The sequence below is a fragment of the Mauremys reevesii genome, linkage group 7 (genome assembly GCF_016161935.1).
Source record: "Mauremys reevesii isolate NIE-2019 linkage group 7, ASM1616193v1, whole genome shotgun sequence".
Classification (NCBI taxonomy): Eukaryota; Metazoa; Chordata; order Testudines; family Geoemydidae; genus Mauremys; species Mauremys reevesii.
The window spans coordinates 31,203,817-31,216,383 of NC_052629.1; the positions used below are offsets into that span (position 1 = coordinate 31,203,817).

Genomic DNA, 12,567 nt, shown 5'->3' on the forward strand with positions numbered 1-12,567 from the left:
CCTGGGCCTACCAGATCAGCTCCTAAGTAACTAGCTTAATCTGAATCAGAGCAAGATGGGTGAGAAGAAAAATAGTATTTTGAATACTAACCATTATCTTAGTATAACAGTTTACTGAGGAAACCTGCCCTTCCCTGGTACAATTCATAGTTTCGGGATCTTTATGGACTCCTCACTGAACACTTGGCCACTGCTTCCATAAATGCAGCTTTCAATCCACAGCGGGCCAGTAGCTTGTACATAACCTGGCTACAGTCCTATGTCTTCATGCCCTCCAGTCTGGACGGCTGCAACTTGATATTCTTAGGGGTAAGCACACAGCCCGAATGCTTTGGTTAGATGCAGCAGCCTGCTTCATTTCTTCTGGAGAATGTGACAATGGATCCAAATATCTCTGGTTTCAGTGTTAAATTCTAGTTAGCGTCTCTGCCACAAAACGGGAAGGATAGAAAGAAGACATTTTTTTGGCTGCCTGCAGGGAAGATACTATTTTTGAATTGGTCTTGTTTAAAGAATTCATGCTACATTCAGTGCAGCATAAATCTTCAATGGAAATAACTAGCAACAGACTTTGTCCCTGTAAAAAGCTGTTCTATTTAACAACAAACCTGATCTGCTGAGGATGGCAAATCCAAAGTAAACATCTGTTGGAGAGCTAGGGCAAAGAATCTTTGTGGCCCACAAGAGCCAGTTTTTAGTGTCTTTAAAGCTGTATCATAGCCCCAAGAATTATTCTGTTGCTAATCTGTGCTAGCTTTTCTGCATAGCCGCAGCTGAGAGATCGATTTAGCTATGAGTTATCAGAAGAATTCCTGCTTCCTTAACCTTAAACGTAAAGTATGAGGGGGCAGATGGGAGTGGAATAATACCCCACCCATTATATGACCTTTCCTGTCAGTAATCGTAAAACAGTACCGCACATGTTCTTGGCTGGCTATTCTAAATGGAAACAGACTATCACAGAAGCAATTGTTGCCAAAACACGGGATTGTTTTATCTGTGGAGCAGGCTGATTACCAAAATAACTTTGTAATAATAGAAGTATTCTTCTTTCAAATAGTCATTAATAAATGAAGTGCAAAAAAGGTAAACTTAGACTTTTTGATTGGATATCTTCACAAGCTTGAAAATGTGTATTGTAATGCCTCTTACAAATGCTAGGTGGTGTAAGAGTAGCATGTATAACATTAGGAAAAATTGAGGAAACACTTGTGTTCAGACATCATAGATACTGAGTTGTAATATTTATAGAAACAAGTTTTTAATCAAAATACATCTGTAACAAATGTTTAGGATTTAATAAAAGCAGCAAAGAGTCCTGTGGCACCTTATAAACTAACAGACGTATTGGAGCATGAGCTTTTGTGGGTGAATACCCACTTCGTCGGATGCATGTAGATTTAATGTTATGCTTCATGTACACAGAATAGCTTCTAAAAGTTCTAATACTTGCATTCAATATCTCACATTCCACGGCTGCAGAATTTGTCCGGAAATTTATTCCTTGCAGCAGAAATGTGCTGCAGAATCTAGAGGTAGACTTTTTTCAAGACATAAATTGGATTTAAGTGTCCTCACATATTTTGCCTCTGTCAACGTCCCCTGTACCTTTTTTTTAAAAAAAAAAGCTTCTAGCACATGTGAATCAGAAGGTTCTTCAAAATATGAACAGTGTAAACTAATGCAATGATGCCTATAAACTCTGAAGCTGCTGGTGGTGGTTATAGTTGGGTCTTAGCCCTGAAACTGACACTTTAAATGTCAATGCTATTTGACAAGTGAACATTTTTAGAGAAACACCTAGCTACTTATGTCCATCCTCCCTTGCCTTTCTTCCCTCTCATTCCCACAATCCTATACTGGCTCCCATGCCTTCCAATGTGTTAAAAAGCCCCTACATAGCTGATGAAACCTCCACCTTCCCCCAGCAGTTCTGAATTATCAGTAAAAATCTGCAAGATAGTGACAACTGTACAACTTTTCTGGTCTTAAAATCTGTGAAACTAGGGTTCCACCACAAAAATTAAATCAACTTGCAGCCAAATACAGGAGGGTGAATCAAAAGGTTTGATATTTGGAACACTCTTGTGATTATAAGAGTATTTCTTTGGGCATCTTCATATCAGAATTACATGTGTTGGTTTTTAACTCTGACTGTAAGTGCTTCTTTCTTACACGACTGTAAGATTAGTTGAGAATACACTTTTCTAGAGGAAAACCATTAACACAGTCGTCTTTGTCTGCAGAAAGCTGTAATGAACTGCACGGCATCACCAAGTAATCTTAATGAAGTTGAAAAACAATTGAAAGATGTAAGTTTCCTTTATAACATTCTAAATGTATATTCACTATTGTATCTCCATGCATGACAATATAAACAATACATAGCACACTTGAAAGGGAAATTGAAAGACCTATTTCTATCTGAAAATATTAAACCCACAATTGTTAAAAGTAACCCTTAAGGTTATTATTACTGCAAGGCGTAAGAACAGTGTGCTATTTTTGCAGTTTTACTTTGTGTCTTTGACAACATTATGTGTATAGTCAGCTTCACTAGTTTTGTGGTGCAATTGTATTTCAGGTTTCCTGTACTGTTAGGATGCCACGGCTCACATGTTTTCTTTCCAGGCCTTGTCATTGGTTACTTGCCAGTAAGAGACGCACCAAAGCTGAGAACGAAGAGGCAGTAGGCCACCAGGAGCAGAAAGGAAAAAAACAGGGAGCCTGAGCACTTTTAGTGTTGATTTCAGGCCTGCCCAAAATACGTCAATAGGGGAGCAGAACAAACCCTTGCAAAATTTGTCTATTTATTTATTTAAATAAAGAAATCCAGGCATATAAGGGTACCCATCAGAAAATAGCTCTGAGCCCATTTAAAGAAAAATCAAGTTAATAATGGTCCTTTACAAAGGAACTAAGAAAATCATTGCCTTCTCACAATGCAAAGACAAACTTGCTAAAAACTTATGGGATCTTCTGATGGGTCCTTGGAAGCATTCCATCCTGGAATGTTACACGTTATCAAGGATGGTGAGGAGTGGAAGCATCTTCAGATACTATGTTTTGACTTTAAATAAAAGTGTTCTTTTGTTCAGAGATGGTTAGGGCAGCAAAAACCCAATCTGTTGGGTTTTTTCACTCCCTCCCCATGAATAAAACGGAGGTAAGTTTGTACCCTTCTCACCCTCCAAAAAAGTACTGTGCTATTGCTACTTTCTAAAACAGCAAAATAGGTGTGGTACCATGTCTATTAGGACTTCATTTGGCTTTTCCAAACTATACTAGAGTTAAAACATTTAATCTTTCCCAGGATGTCTTGTCTGAGATCTTCGAGTCAGTAGTGGCGTGCACACCCTTGTAACTATTTTTACAATCTTTACATATTGAAATAATGTCACGCACACATTAAACTTCACCTTTTAACATTTAATATGCATTGTTATGAACTGCACTATAAAATAAGCAACCCTTGGCTGATCTTGACAGGGAAACTCATCTGTACTGGCTGTAGCAGTTTACCGTAGCTATCCTAATCTTGGAACATTACATCACTTATTTAAATTTGTTTGGAGAATTTTGTATATAGGTATCTTTGCAGTATTGTCAACAAGCAGCTGATCAGTATAAGCTTAGGACCTAGACAACTGAGTTGTGTTAACACAGCACATACTTCTAAATATTATGTTAGTTAAATTCTGTGATCTCCCACCTTCATGCAGCCAGTGGCTTGTGCTCCCCATTGCCATGCTGGAGCCTCCACATTTATCTGACAAATAAAATATGCAGGATTTTAAAATATTGTGCACAGAACTTTTATTTTTTGGCACAGAATTCCCTCAGGAGTATTACATAGAAAATGTTGGTCTCAATATTGGCAAACCAGCTTCTATGGGAGATAATTATGTAAGTGAAGAAAATATTCTTTATGGCAGGGGAGATGTACATGTAGGAAAACTTGAATCCTGTAGTTTCAGTGCTCTTGTTCTTCATCTCATATTGCAATATTTACAGTACAGACTTTTCACTTAAAGAAATTAGTAAATGGGAGATGTTGCATATCAATATTTAGTGCATTAAAAAGCAAATACAATTTTCATTAAACCCGTATTGCTAAATCTATGGGAGAGAGGTGACACCTTGAAGACTGGATATGTTGGTATATATGGATCATTTGATGTAATCTGATAACATGAAATGTTTTGGGGATCTCAATTTACATAGTTAAATCTGTGAGTAGCCTTCTGCTGTTAGCATGAGTTTTAAAATATGCTCATCTTTTAATTTACTACTAATTTTTCATTTGTATCCTCCTCCACAAGGAAAATACTTCCTGAATGTTTGGGGACTGTTTAGACAATATATTTTTTATATATTACAGCTTGAAAAATCCAGAGTTCTCATTTTTGCAGACTTTTTTTAAGCGGAACATTCTGTTTCAAAAATGGCTTGACATAAACTTCAGCTTTGGTTTATTCTGCACTCAGGGACCATTATTTAAATCAATCTTTCCAAAAAGTATTAGTTAATAGTTCTTTCATTTTAAATTAACTCCTTAGTCCCTGGCTTTAAGGAGCCTTTTCTACTCCGAGAGAAACTAATCTGTACTAGCACACCCAATACAGATGTAGATAAATACAAACTGTTGCACTGAAAAACTACAATCTAATATTAAGATCTTCAACAAACTCACTTAACCTTTTCCATATGACAGACAGCAGAGATGTGAATATAAAATTGAAATTACTCAATGCAGAAAAATTACTACATCTTGCAGACTAGAAATTAACTAGCTTTCCTTGGCTGTATTTTTGAGTATTGGAAAGAAAATGGGATGGTAATGTTCTAAAAATGTGACTAATACCGTTTTTTCCCCTGCATGAAGGCTCTGGAGAAAAACCAGCAGTGGCTGTTATATGACCAGCAGCGAGAGGCATATGTCATGGGACTGTTGGCAAGGATCTTTGAACTTGAGCAGCAGTTAGAAACAGTTAACCAACAGCAGCCAAAAGAGGCCACTGCAGAAGGTATTAATCTAAACTTCCCTTCAAAAGTGGACAAAAATCATGAGTTTTATTGTTTGCAGTGTTGCTATAGCAGTATGGTCCCAGAATACGAGACACACAATGTGGGTGAAGGAATATCTTTTATTGGACCAGCTTCTGTTGGTGAAAGAGACAAGATTCAAGTGCCACAGAACTCTTCTTACCGGCCCTGAAGAAGAACCCTGTTGCGCTTGAAAGCTTGTCTTTTACCAACAGAACTGGGTCTAATCAAAGATTTTACCTTGTCTCTTAAGTTACGACATTTGATAGAATAAGTCTGAGAATTGATACACAAGAAAACCCCTAATTTAATGATGGAATTTAAGCATTTCCTAATCATTTCAGTTCCTTCTTGCTGAAAGATGAGGAAAAAGATTGTACTTACTAGACTTACAGGAGTTCATTGCTATCTAGCTACACTCAAAACTGAATGCTCCAAATTTCTTTCTATTCAGTCTGCTACAATGTGTGCCAAGAAAACACTTTCATTGCTCAAGGGTAAACTTGCCATAAAAAGTCAGTGATCCGACTTCTAGGTGGACTTTTTCTTGACGTTAACTTGTTATCCTTTTTGTTTGCATAAGTAGTACTCTTTTAAGCAAACATCATTATGCCACCCATCCTGCACATTACACTCCTAACCAGTGTCGCAAATTCATTAAAGAGTCATTGCTTAGGTATGGATTTATTTTTCCAAAATACACATTGTAAAAGATGACTCATAGGTCTTCGATCTGCAAACACTTCCTAACAATTTTTACAGCACAAAAAAAATTCTGTAAAATGGTGTTGACCATCCCCTATTCACCCACAGTTGCATGATCTGGACCTCTAAAAATCTAGGGTGGACCATGCCTCAAACAGAGACGCAAACCAATGTTTAGCCAATGTACCAGATACTTGATGATTTGTGACACCGAATCATATGCCCCTTCTGCTAGCAACCAAGTCAGACACTTCTGACCTAACCTGTCACAGGAATGAAACTGTGCCAAATGTGTAGCCCACTGAATGGATTTTTTTTTTGCCTGCATGGTGTATTTAGAATCTGCAGGGGTGCAGCAAGTTTCTAGACCTCATTGTTGCAAAGAAAACACTGAAACTATGAACCCAGTTTAACTGTTGTATTGCTTTCTCCGACTTTGCAGGCAGCTTGAAATAAGGGAAGGATGTCAATTTTCCTTTATTTTCTCTCCAATTAAGCTCCCTGAGATGTTGACTCTAAAGTATTAACTTTTTAAATATCAAAAAGCTATTGCATTGTTTTTTGTGGTTGGAATGAGGAAGAGTTTGGGTAAAACCCGTGGGGCTGGGAATTGAGAAGTGCTGGAGGAAAGAAAGGAGTGAGGTCTCAAACATGGGGTAGGGAAAGAAATAAAGAAGAAAAATAATGCTGTTCCTCAAGGAGAATAATCTTCCCAATAAATGATGCTAAAGTACTGAATCAAGGATGTCACACTTCACCTATTGATCTTTGTGCAAACATCTACTGCCATCACTTAGAAATCTACTGTGATTGTGTAGTCATAAACAACCCCCTTCCCCCCACGCACACCATCTCATAAAACAAAGTCTAGCCTTCCCCACAGAACAAGTCTGATAATCCCTATCATTTTTCCCTAACCATGCTCCTGAAATAGTCAAGCTACTCCTTCCTATTACTGCAGTTAGATATCCCAGGGTACACACTGCCACTTGATGAGCGCTCCACTCTGCACACTTGTGTTTTGGGAACTGCTATCTCAGGCTGCTGCCTTGGCTAATGAGCTAAAGGACATGGACTGGTATAAATTTTGTAATCCTTTGCTGGAAGCAGCACTTGCCTTGGTATCTATAACCGAACATTGGGAGTTGCAGAATTGCACTGCTACAGCTTTTAGAGAAGCCAAGGCAGTACAGCTGTTTTGGGGGAAAAGAAAAGTGAACTAAGAGTGAACAGGGCATCCATGGTAGATCTCATTCAGTCTGACATATTATCTACCTGTCTGTCTTGCATAAAGCAGGCTATAGTGGTTTACCGCTCTGTGGCAGGAAAACGTGTATTTTGTTAGGATGCCCATATCCAGCCCATCAAATGAATAGCTTTTCTTAGGTTTACCTATTGTCCTTAGGAACTGCTTTGGTGGGAAGCAGTAAAATTAGCAATCTTGCAGGAAGAGACCAGATACTTGATAAACTACAGGGCAGGAGGGATGTTAGGACCACAGCACTGTTTCAGACAATAGTTAACTGATATCTGTTGCTGTGTGGCTGATCAGTTAGAGAGGTAAATGGGTGCTGATGCAAGAGAATGGTCCAGAGTCAGGAGTTGTGCAGCTTCCAATATATCTCAAATTTGACATGGAACTGGGGCTGCCAAAATATTTGGAACCAAAGGTCACTAGACTGTTCTCTGCCTACTTTCCACCTGCTGCATGTGCCATCCCTTCCCATTGATCAAATAACCAAGCAAAACTAAGAAATTGCTTCACCATGATTCTCTTTAACTGCAATTCGGGGATGCCTTTTCCTTGGTTTAAAAACAACTCCTGTATGTTAATCTGCAGGGGTGAGTTTAGTATTGGTCTCTTACCGTTGTTTAGGCTCCCTGTGGCATGTGTGTTCTAGTACAGAGTCCAAAATAAAGGCAGCACCACAGGAGAGCTCTACATTACCTTTGCTTCAAACCGATGTTCTCATTGACTCTTAATGCTCCAAAGCAAGGTCCTTAAAAGTAAAGCCACTAGCAGAGAGAGATTAGGGCCCTCTTATGTGTTTGCACCCAGTCTATTTTTCCTAGCATAATTGAAATGTGAACTTTAACTCTTGTAATGAAAACATAATGGCTTCTTCAAGTCATCAGTGGAATATTATCAGGGGCTGTCACTAACCTGTACTGCTACATAACCTGGTCAATCCAAAGACAGTTTTGCTTATTAAAAAACATGTATATTGATTCAGGTCTTTTAAATATTAACCAGTAGTTCAGATACCAGTAAATAGTGACAATCTGTTTTAAAAAAACAGTAAACCTGTACGTGAATTCTTGGCATTGTATAAAATAGTTACACTGCACACAGATTTTTTTTTTACAACATATCCAAATTTAATTTGGTTTTAGATTGCTTATAGATTGAACAAATGGTGCCTGTCAAAAAGAAATTCAGTTTTTATATGAGGAACCGAGCAGAGTCCCTAAACACAGGGTTGATTGCAGTATTTATGACAAGTATTTTGGTTGGACTACCTGAATACACTTGACTCCTTAAAAGCATTCTATCAACACTGCACGCTACTGGGAAACCTGACTTGAGTATTATGAAGACTACACTGGTGTTCTGTAGTATCCACTGTCCTGACCTAAACATGCCACATCTCAGTTTTTCAGGATTTTTCTGTTCAATATAATAAATTACATGGATAATTTCCTATAATTCTACCTTTCATTTGAATGGTGTATTTACAAATTATGCTACTAAATTTTGACTGAGTAGAACTAGATAAATATTGGAGTAGAGTGGCAAGTATTGAAAAATCCATTCATCAGTGGTGAATGAGGGACCTACACGGTTGTGCCTATAACCTTAAAGATGTGAACCAACAGTAAATTTATGTAACATACTCTTCAGTCAACTTCATTGCTACTCTTTTCATAACTTTGCTAAGCTGGATCGTAGTGAAATCAGCCATGTATTGATTTCATTGGTGCTATTCAGTAATTTAAAACCAAATTAAATTTGGATATGTTGTGGAAAAAAAATCTGTGCAGTGTAACTATTTTATACAATGCCAAGAATTCACGTACAGGTTTACTGTTTTTTAAAACAGATTGTCACTATTTACTGGGAAGCAGTAAAATGATCGATCATGTTAATTTCATGCTGCTGCTTAGAAAGCTTGAGAGTGGCATTAGACACAGACATACAGGATCTATTCACTGGAGAAGAGAATCCAAGAAGTCAGGGTATCAAAACCCTCATCTCTTTAGTAACAACAAAGCCCTGGATGAGGGGAGAAAAGCAGCTAGCAGGGAGTGGAGTTTCACTTTTATAAGTTTCCTACTATACGTGTCAGAGATGGATATAATAGAACTCCCAACCAGAATCCAGGAACAGCATCCTTATAAAAAAAAAATCCCTCACTCTTTCTGTATTCCTGCCCAAAGCAAACTTAAGCTAGGAATTGAAAGATCCTCATTCCAGGCAAATAGGCAACTTTGCAGGGTGAGTGTCATCTGCTGCAGAAAGTAAATTTTAAATAAGATCGTTTTCTAGCCTTTATGCATGATGAGAGCCTTCCAAAGCCAAACCAAGCTGGAACCAATGTTCTGCTCTACTCTTCAGGCTGCAGGCAGACAGCTTTAGTGCTGTTGTTGAGCTTCCATACCTGTAAGTTTCCATTGCTGGTTTTATAAGTCCTGGAGGGCAGCACTGAAATTGACAGTCAGGTCAACTTCATTCTGCAGAGGCTGCTGCTGGCAACCATAAGCCACAGCAGGAGGATGGCATTGGGAGTACTCTGGGGAGGGGGCCTCCAGATGGCGTCTGTGAAGGGGAGAAGTGCACTTGCAGAAACTCCACCCCTGAAGCAGCCAAAAAGCTGAGGGAAGCTTAGGGTACTGGAGAGCAATTCCACCCCCAATCACAGCAGCATGTGTAAAGCAGAAGAAAACCTTTGCCCTGTTAAAAACCAAAAGGTCAAATACATTTCAGTAAACGAATTAGATTACTACTGTGGGACTTGTTAAATATCAACACATTGTTTCTACAGTATGATCAGCCTGAATAGTAAGTTACATTTTAAAACAGTTATTAAATAGAAAGCTGATATAGCTAAATACAATGTACACTACACAACTCTCTTTATTTTTTTCAGTTACAGAGGATATGGCTTTCAGGGGCAAGAGTGTGGCCACACCGGTGTTTTCACCCCTGGTTAATAAGCCTTGTTCTTGGGCCACTAGTGTCTGGTGTACTTTTCAAGCCCTGACTTAAGCAATAGTCATTGGCTAGGAAGCTGGCACTTAAAATCAAAGAATGTATTCTGCACTGCAGCGGTGGGGATCACAAAGGCACAAGATCCTTCAACTAGTGTCAAGAAACTGAGGGTTTATAATCTGAAGAGGGCGGTATGTGATAGCCACTAGGTGGCCTGGCTCTCACCCTGCCCTGTTAATGCTAACCTAGCAGTTAACAAAAACCTAAACTGTGGGAGTTTTGCAGCTTCTGTATTCTGTAGTATTCTGTATCAGGACTGAGAATCCAGTGTTGATGGTGCCCCCCGCCGGTATACCAATATATAGTGTATAGGAGCTATACAAGAGCTACGAGAGGCTGAGGGAGAATTTCTCCAGCACCGGAGTTGCATGGAGCCAACATAAACAATCCAACATAAACAGTCTGCCCTCACAAGCCCTGCCATGTAAGGGTTGGTGGGGATGTGGCTCTAGCACTGAGCACTATAGGGAGTCTGGGTTGCTATGATGCTATCATAAGTTAGAGCATCATCAGAAGCTATTCTAACTTATGCTGGGGGTTGATCTGGGCCTTGCAGCATGCTAGAATCCAGAGATCATATAAGTTGCATATAGTTACCCTAAGGTATGGCACAGAATCTAGTCTAATGTCATTAAAAAAAGAATACTTTAGAAAACCACTGTTTTATGATTTCTATCTTGTGAAGGTTACCTTCAAGAAGAAAAACAAAAATATTATGATCAGCTTTTACTGACTGCCAAGAATGATCTTGACACGGAAAGACAAACTATAACCCAGCTGAGATCTGAACTTAATGAATTCAAAAAGAAATATGAAGAAACAAAACGAGAAGTAATGAGTTTAAATAGCTTATTGCAGTCACAACACAATGTTGCTACGCAGACTCTAGAAGATGAAAATAAAATCAAAGGAGATAAGATACAGAGGTTAAAGGAAGAGAATGAAACTACCAGAGAAAAGCTCAAAGAAGAAAAGAAGAAGACTGAAGATCTCTTATCTCAGGTAAGTGGATCTAGTATGTGAGTTTAAATATATTAGCAAAGGATTAAATTAAATATATTTTCAGCTCCTTAAGCACAAAAGAGGGTCATAATGGTCTGAAACTATTTTACTCTGTTAAACATTATCTGCTTTCTGCAGACATTTAGGGCTAGTCTACACTAGGAATTTAGGTCAATATAACTATGTAACTCTAGGGTGTGAAAAATCCACACCCCCTGAGCAAAGCATTTAAACCAGCTTAACCCCTAGTGTAGACAGTGCTATGTTGACAGAAGAATTCTCCCGTCAACTTAGCTAGCACCTTTCCGGAAAGTGGCATAGGTAGTGTCTACACTGAAGTGCTCCTGCTGTGCCACTGCAGTGTTTAAGTGTAGACAAGCCCTTAGGGCTCTCTTTCTCTTTTTTTCTTTAAACGATTAAAGGTGATGTCATACTCTGCAGATTGTTGCTTTGGATTTGCATCAAAGCCCTCATGAAATCTTTTCTAGCTAGCACGTTCTTTACCACCACCAATTATTAGAATCTTTAAAAATCCACCAGATACAATTTACATACAAATGTAAACTTTTATGAAGCAAATGCCTGACCATCTATTTCTGTCCCTTGGAGAGAATACTTCACAGCAGCTAACCTGGTTCCGGTGCCTAAGCTCAGTGATTCAATATCTTCCAGTGTTTACTTTACTAAAATCTGTTGTTGCACATTGAATGCTTAAAGCACCTATCTCGTTTCATACACTGTGCCCCTCGCTGTAGTTTCTGAGTGCCTTTTGGCACAGCACTTCACTACTTTGTTCTAGCGCTTTTTCCCCCTGTGGGAGCATTGCTTGTGAAAAGACAGTCGTTTGCCAGAAGTATCAGTTAACGTGGTTTCTATGGATTCCATTGATATATTTTATGGAAAGCTATATGCCTACACCATATATCTCATGGGCACAATGGATAAAACAACAATCGAGTAAGACTAAACTTTTTGTAATAGTCATTTTGCAAAGCACAATTTAAATTCAAGCAATTTATTGTGACTAGATCATGCTTTGGCTAGCCCTGTTGACCTGTTTTCATCAGTATCAGATTTTAGGTATTGTAAATTGGTTTCCTTGTACAGGACACAGCACTATTTGTACTGCCTGACTGCTCACAGCTGGACTCCATTTGGACCTTAGGTCAGAAGGAACTATGGTCCTGATGCAAACTGTACGTAAGGTCCCAAGGGAGGCAAATCTGGATATTGACCAGGAATCTGGGTGTGAACCTGGACAAGCAGGGGAGGTGCTGAAGAAGGCAACTGCAGCCCTCTGGACATCTGGATTTGGAGGGGCCAAGGGAAGTCTCTAGAGCTTAGCTAATTCTCTAAGGCTGTAAGAGTTACTGGAGCTAAACTGCTTGTTGGTATCTGCTGCTGCTTGTGTCTATTACCCAGGTACTTGGAGGAGAGGAATATTTGCATGTGGCAAAGGGAATTAATTTCCTGGATTCCAAGGGTCTGATGTACAGCCTGTGGAAGTCAATAAGCTTTCCGTTGACTTAAATAGATATTGATTT

General features: G+C 38.9%; 1 protein-coding gene across 4 annotated transcripts in view; it reads left to right on the plus strand.

Annotated features, from left to right (window-relative positions):
• CEP55 (centrosomal protein 55) overlaps positions 1–12,567 on the plus strand; it is a 36,562-nt gene that overhangs the window by 18,523 nt on the left and 5,472 nt on the right. For all 4 annotated transcript variants that reach the window (XM_039482657.1, XM_039482655.1, XM_039482658.1 and 1 more), the window contains exons 4-6: positions 2,247–2,312; positions 4,886–5,027; positions 10,707–11,023. In XM_039482657.1, the coding sequence (XP_039338591.1) occupies positions 2,247–2,312; positions 4,886–5,027; positions 10,707–11,023 (525 nt within the window). The remainder of the gene's footprint in view (positions 1–2,246; positions 2,313–4,885; positions 5,028–10,706; positions 11,024–12,567) is intronic.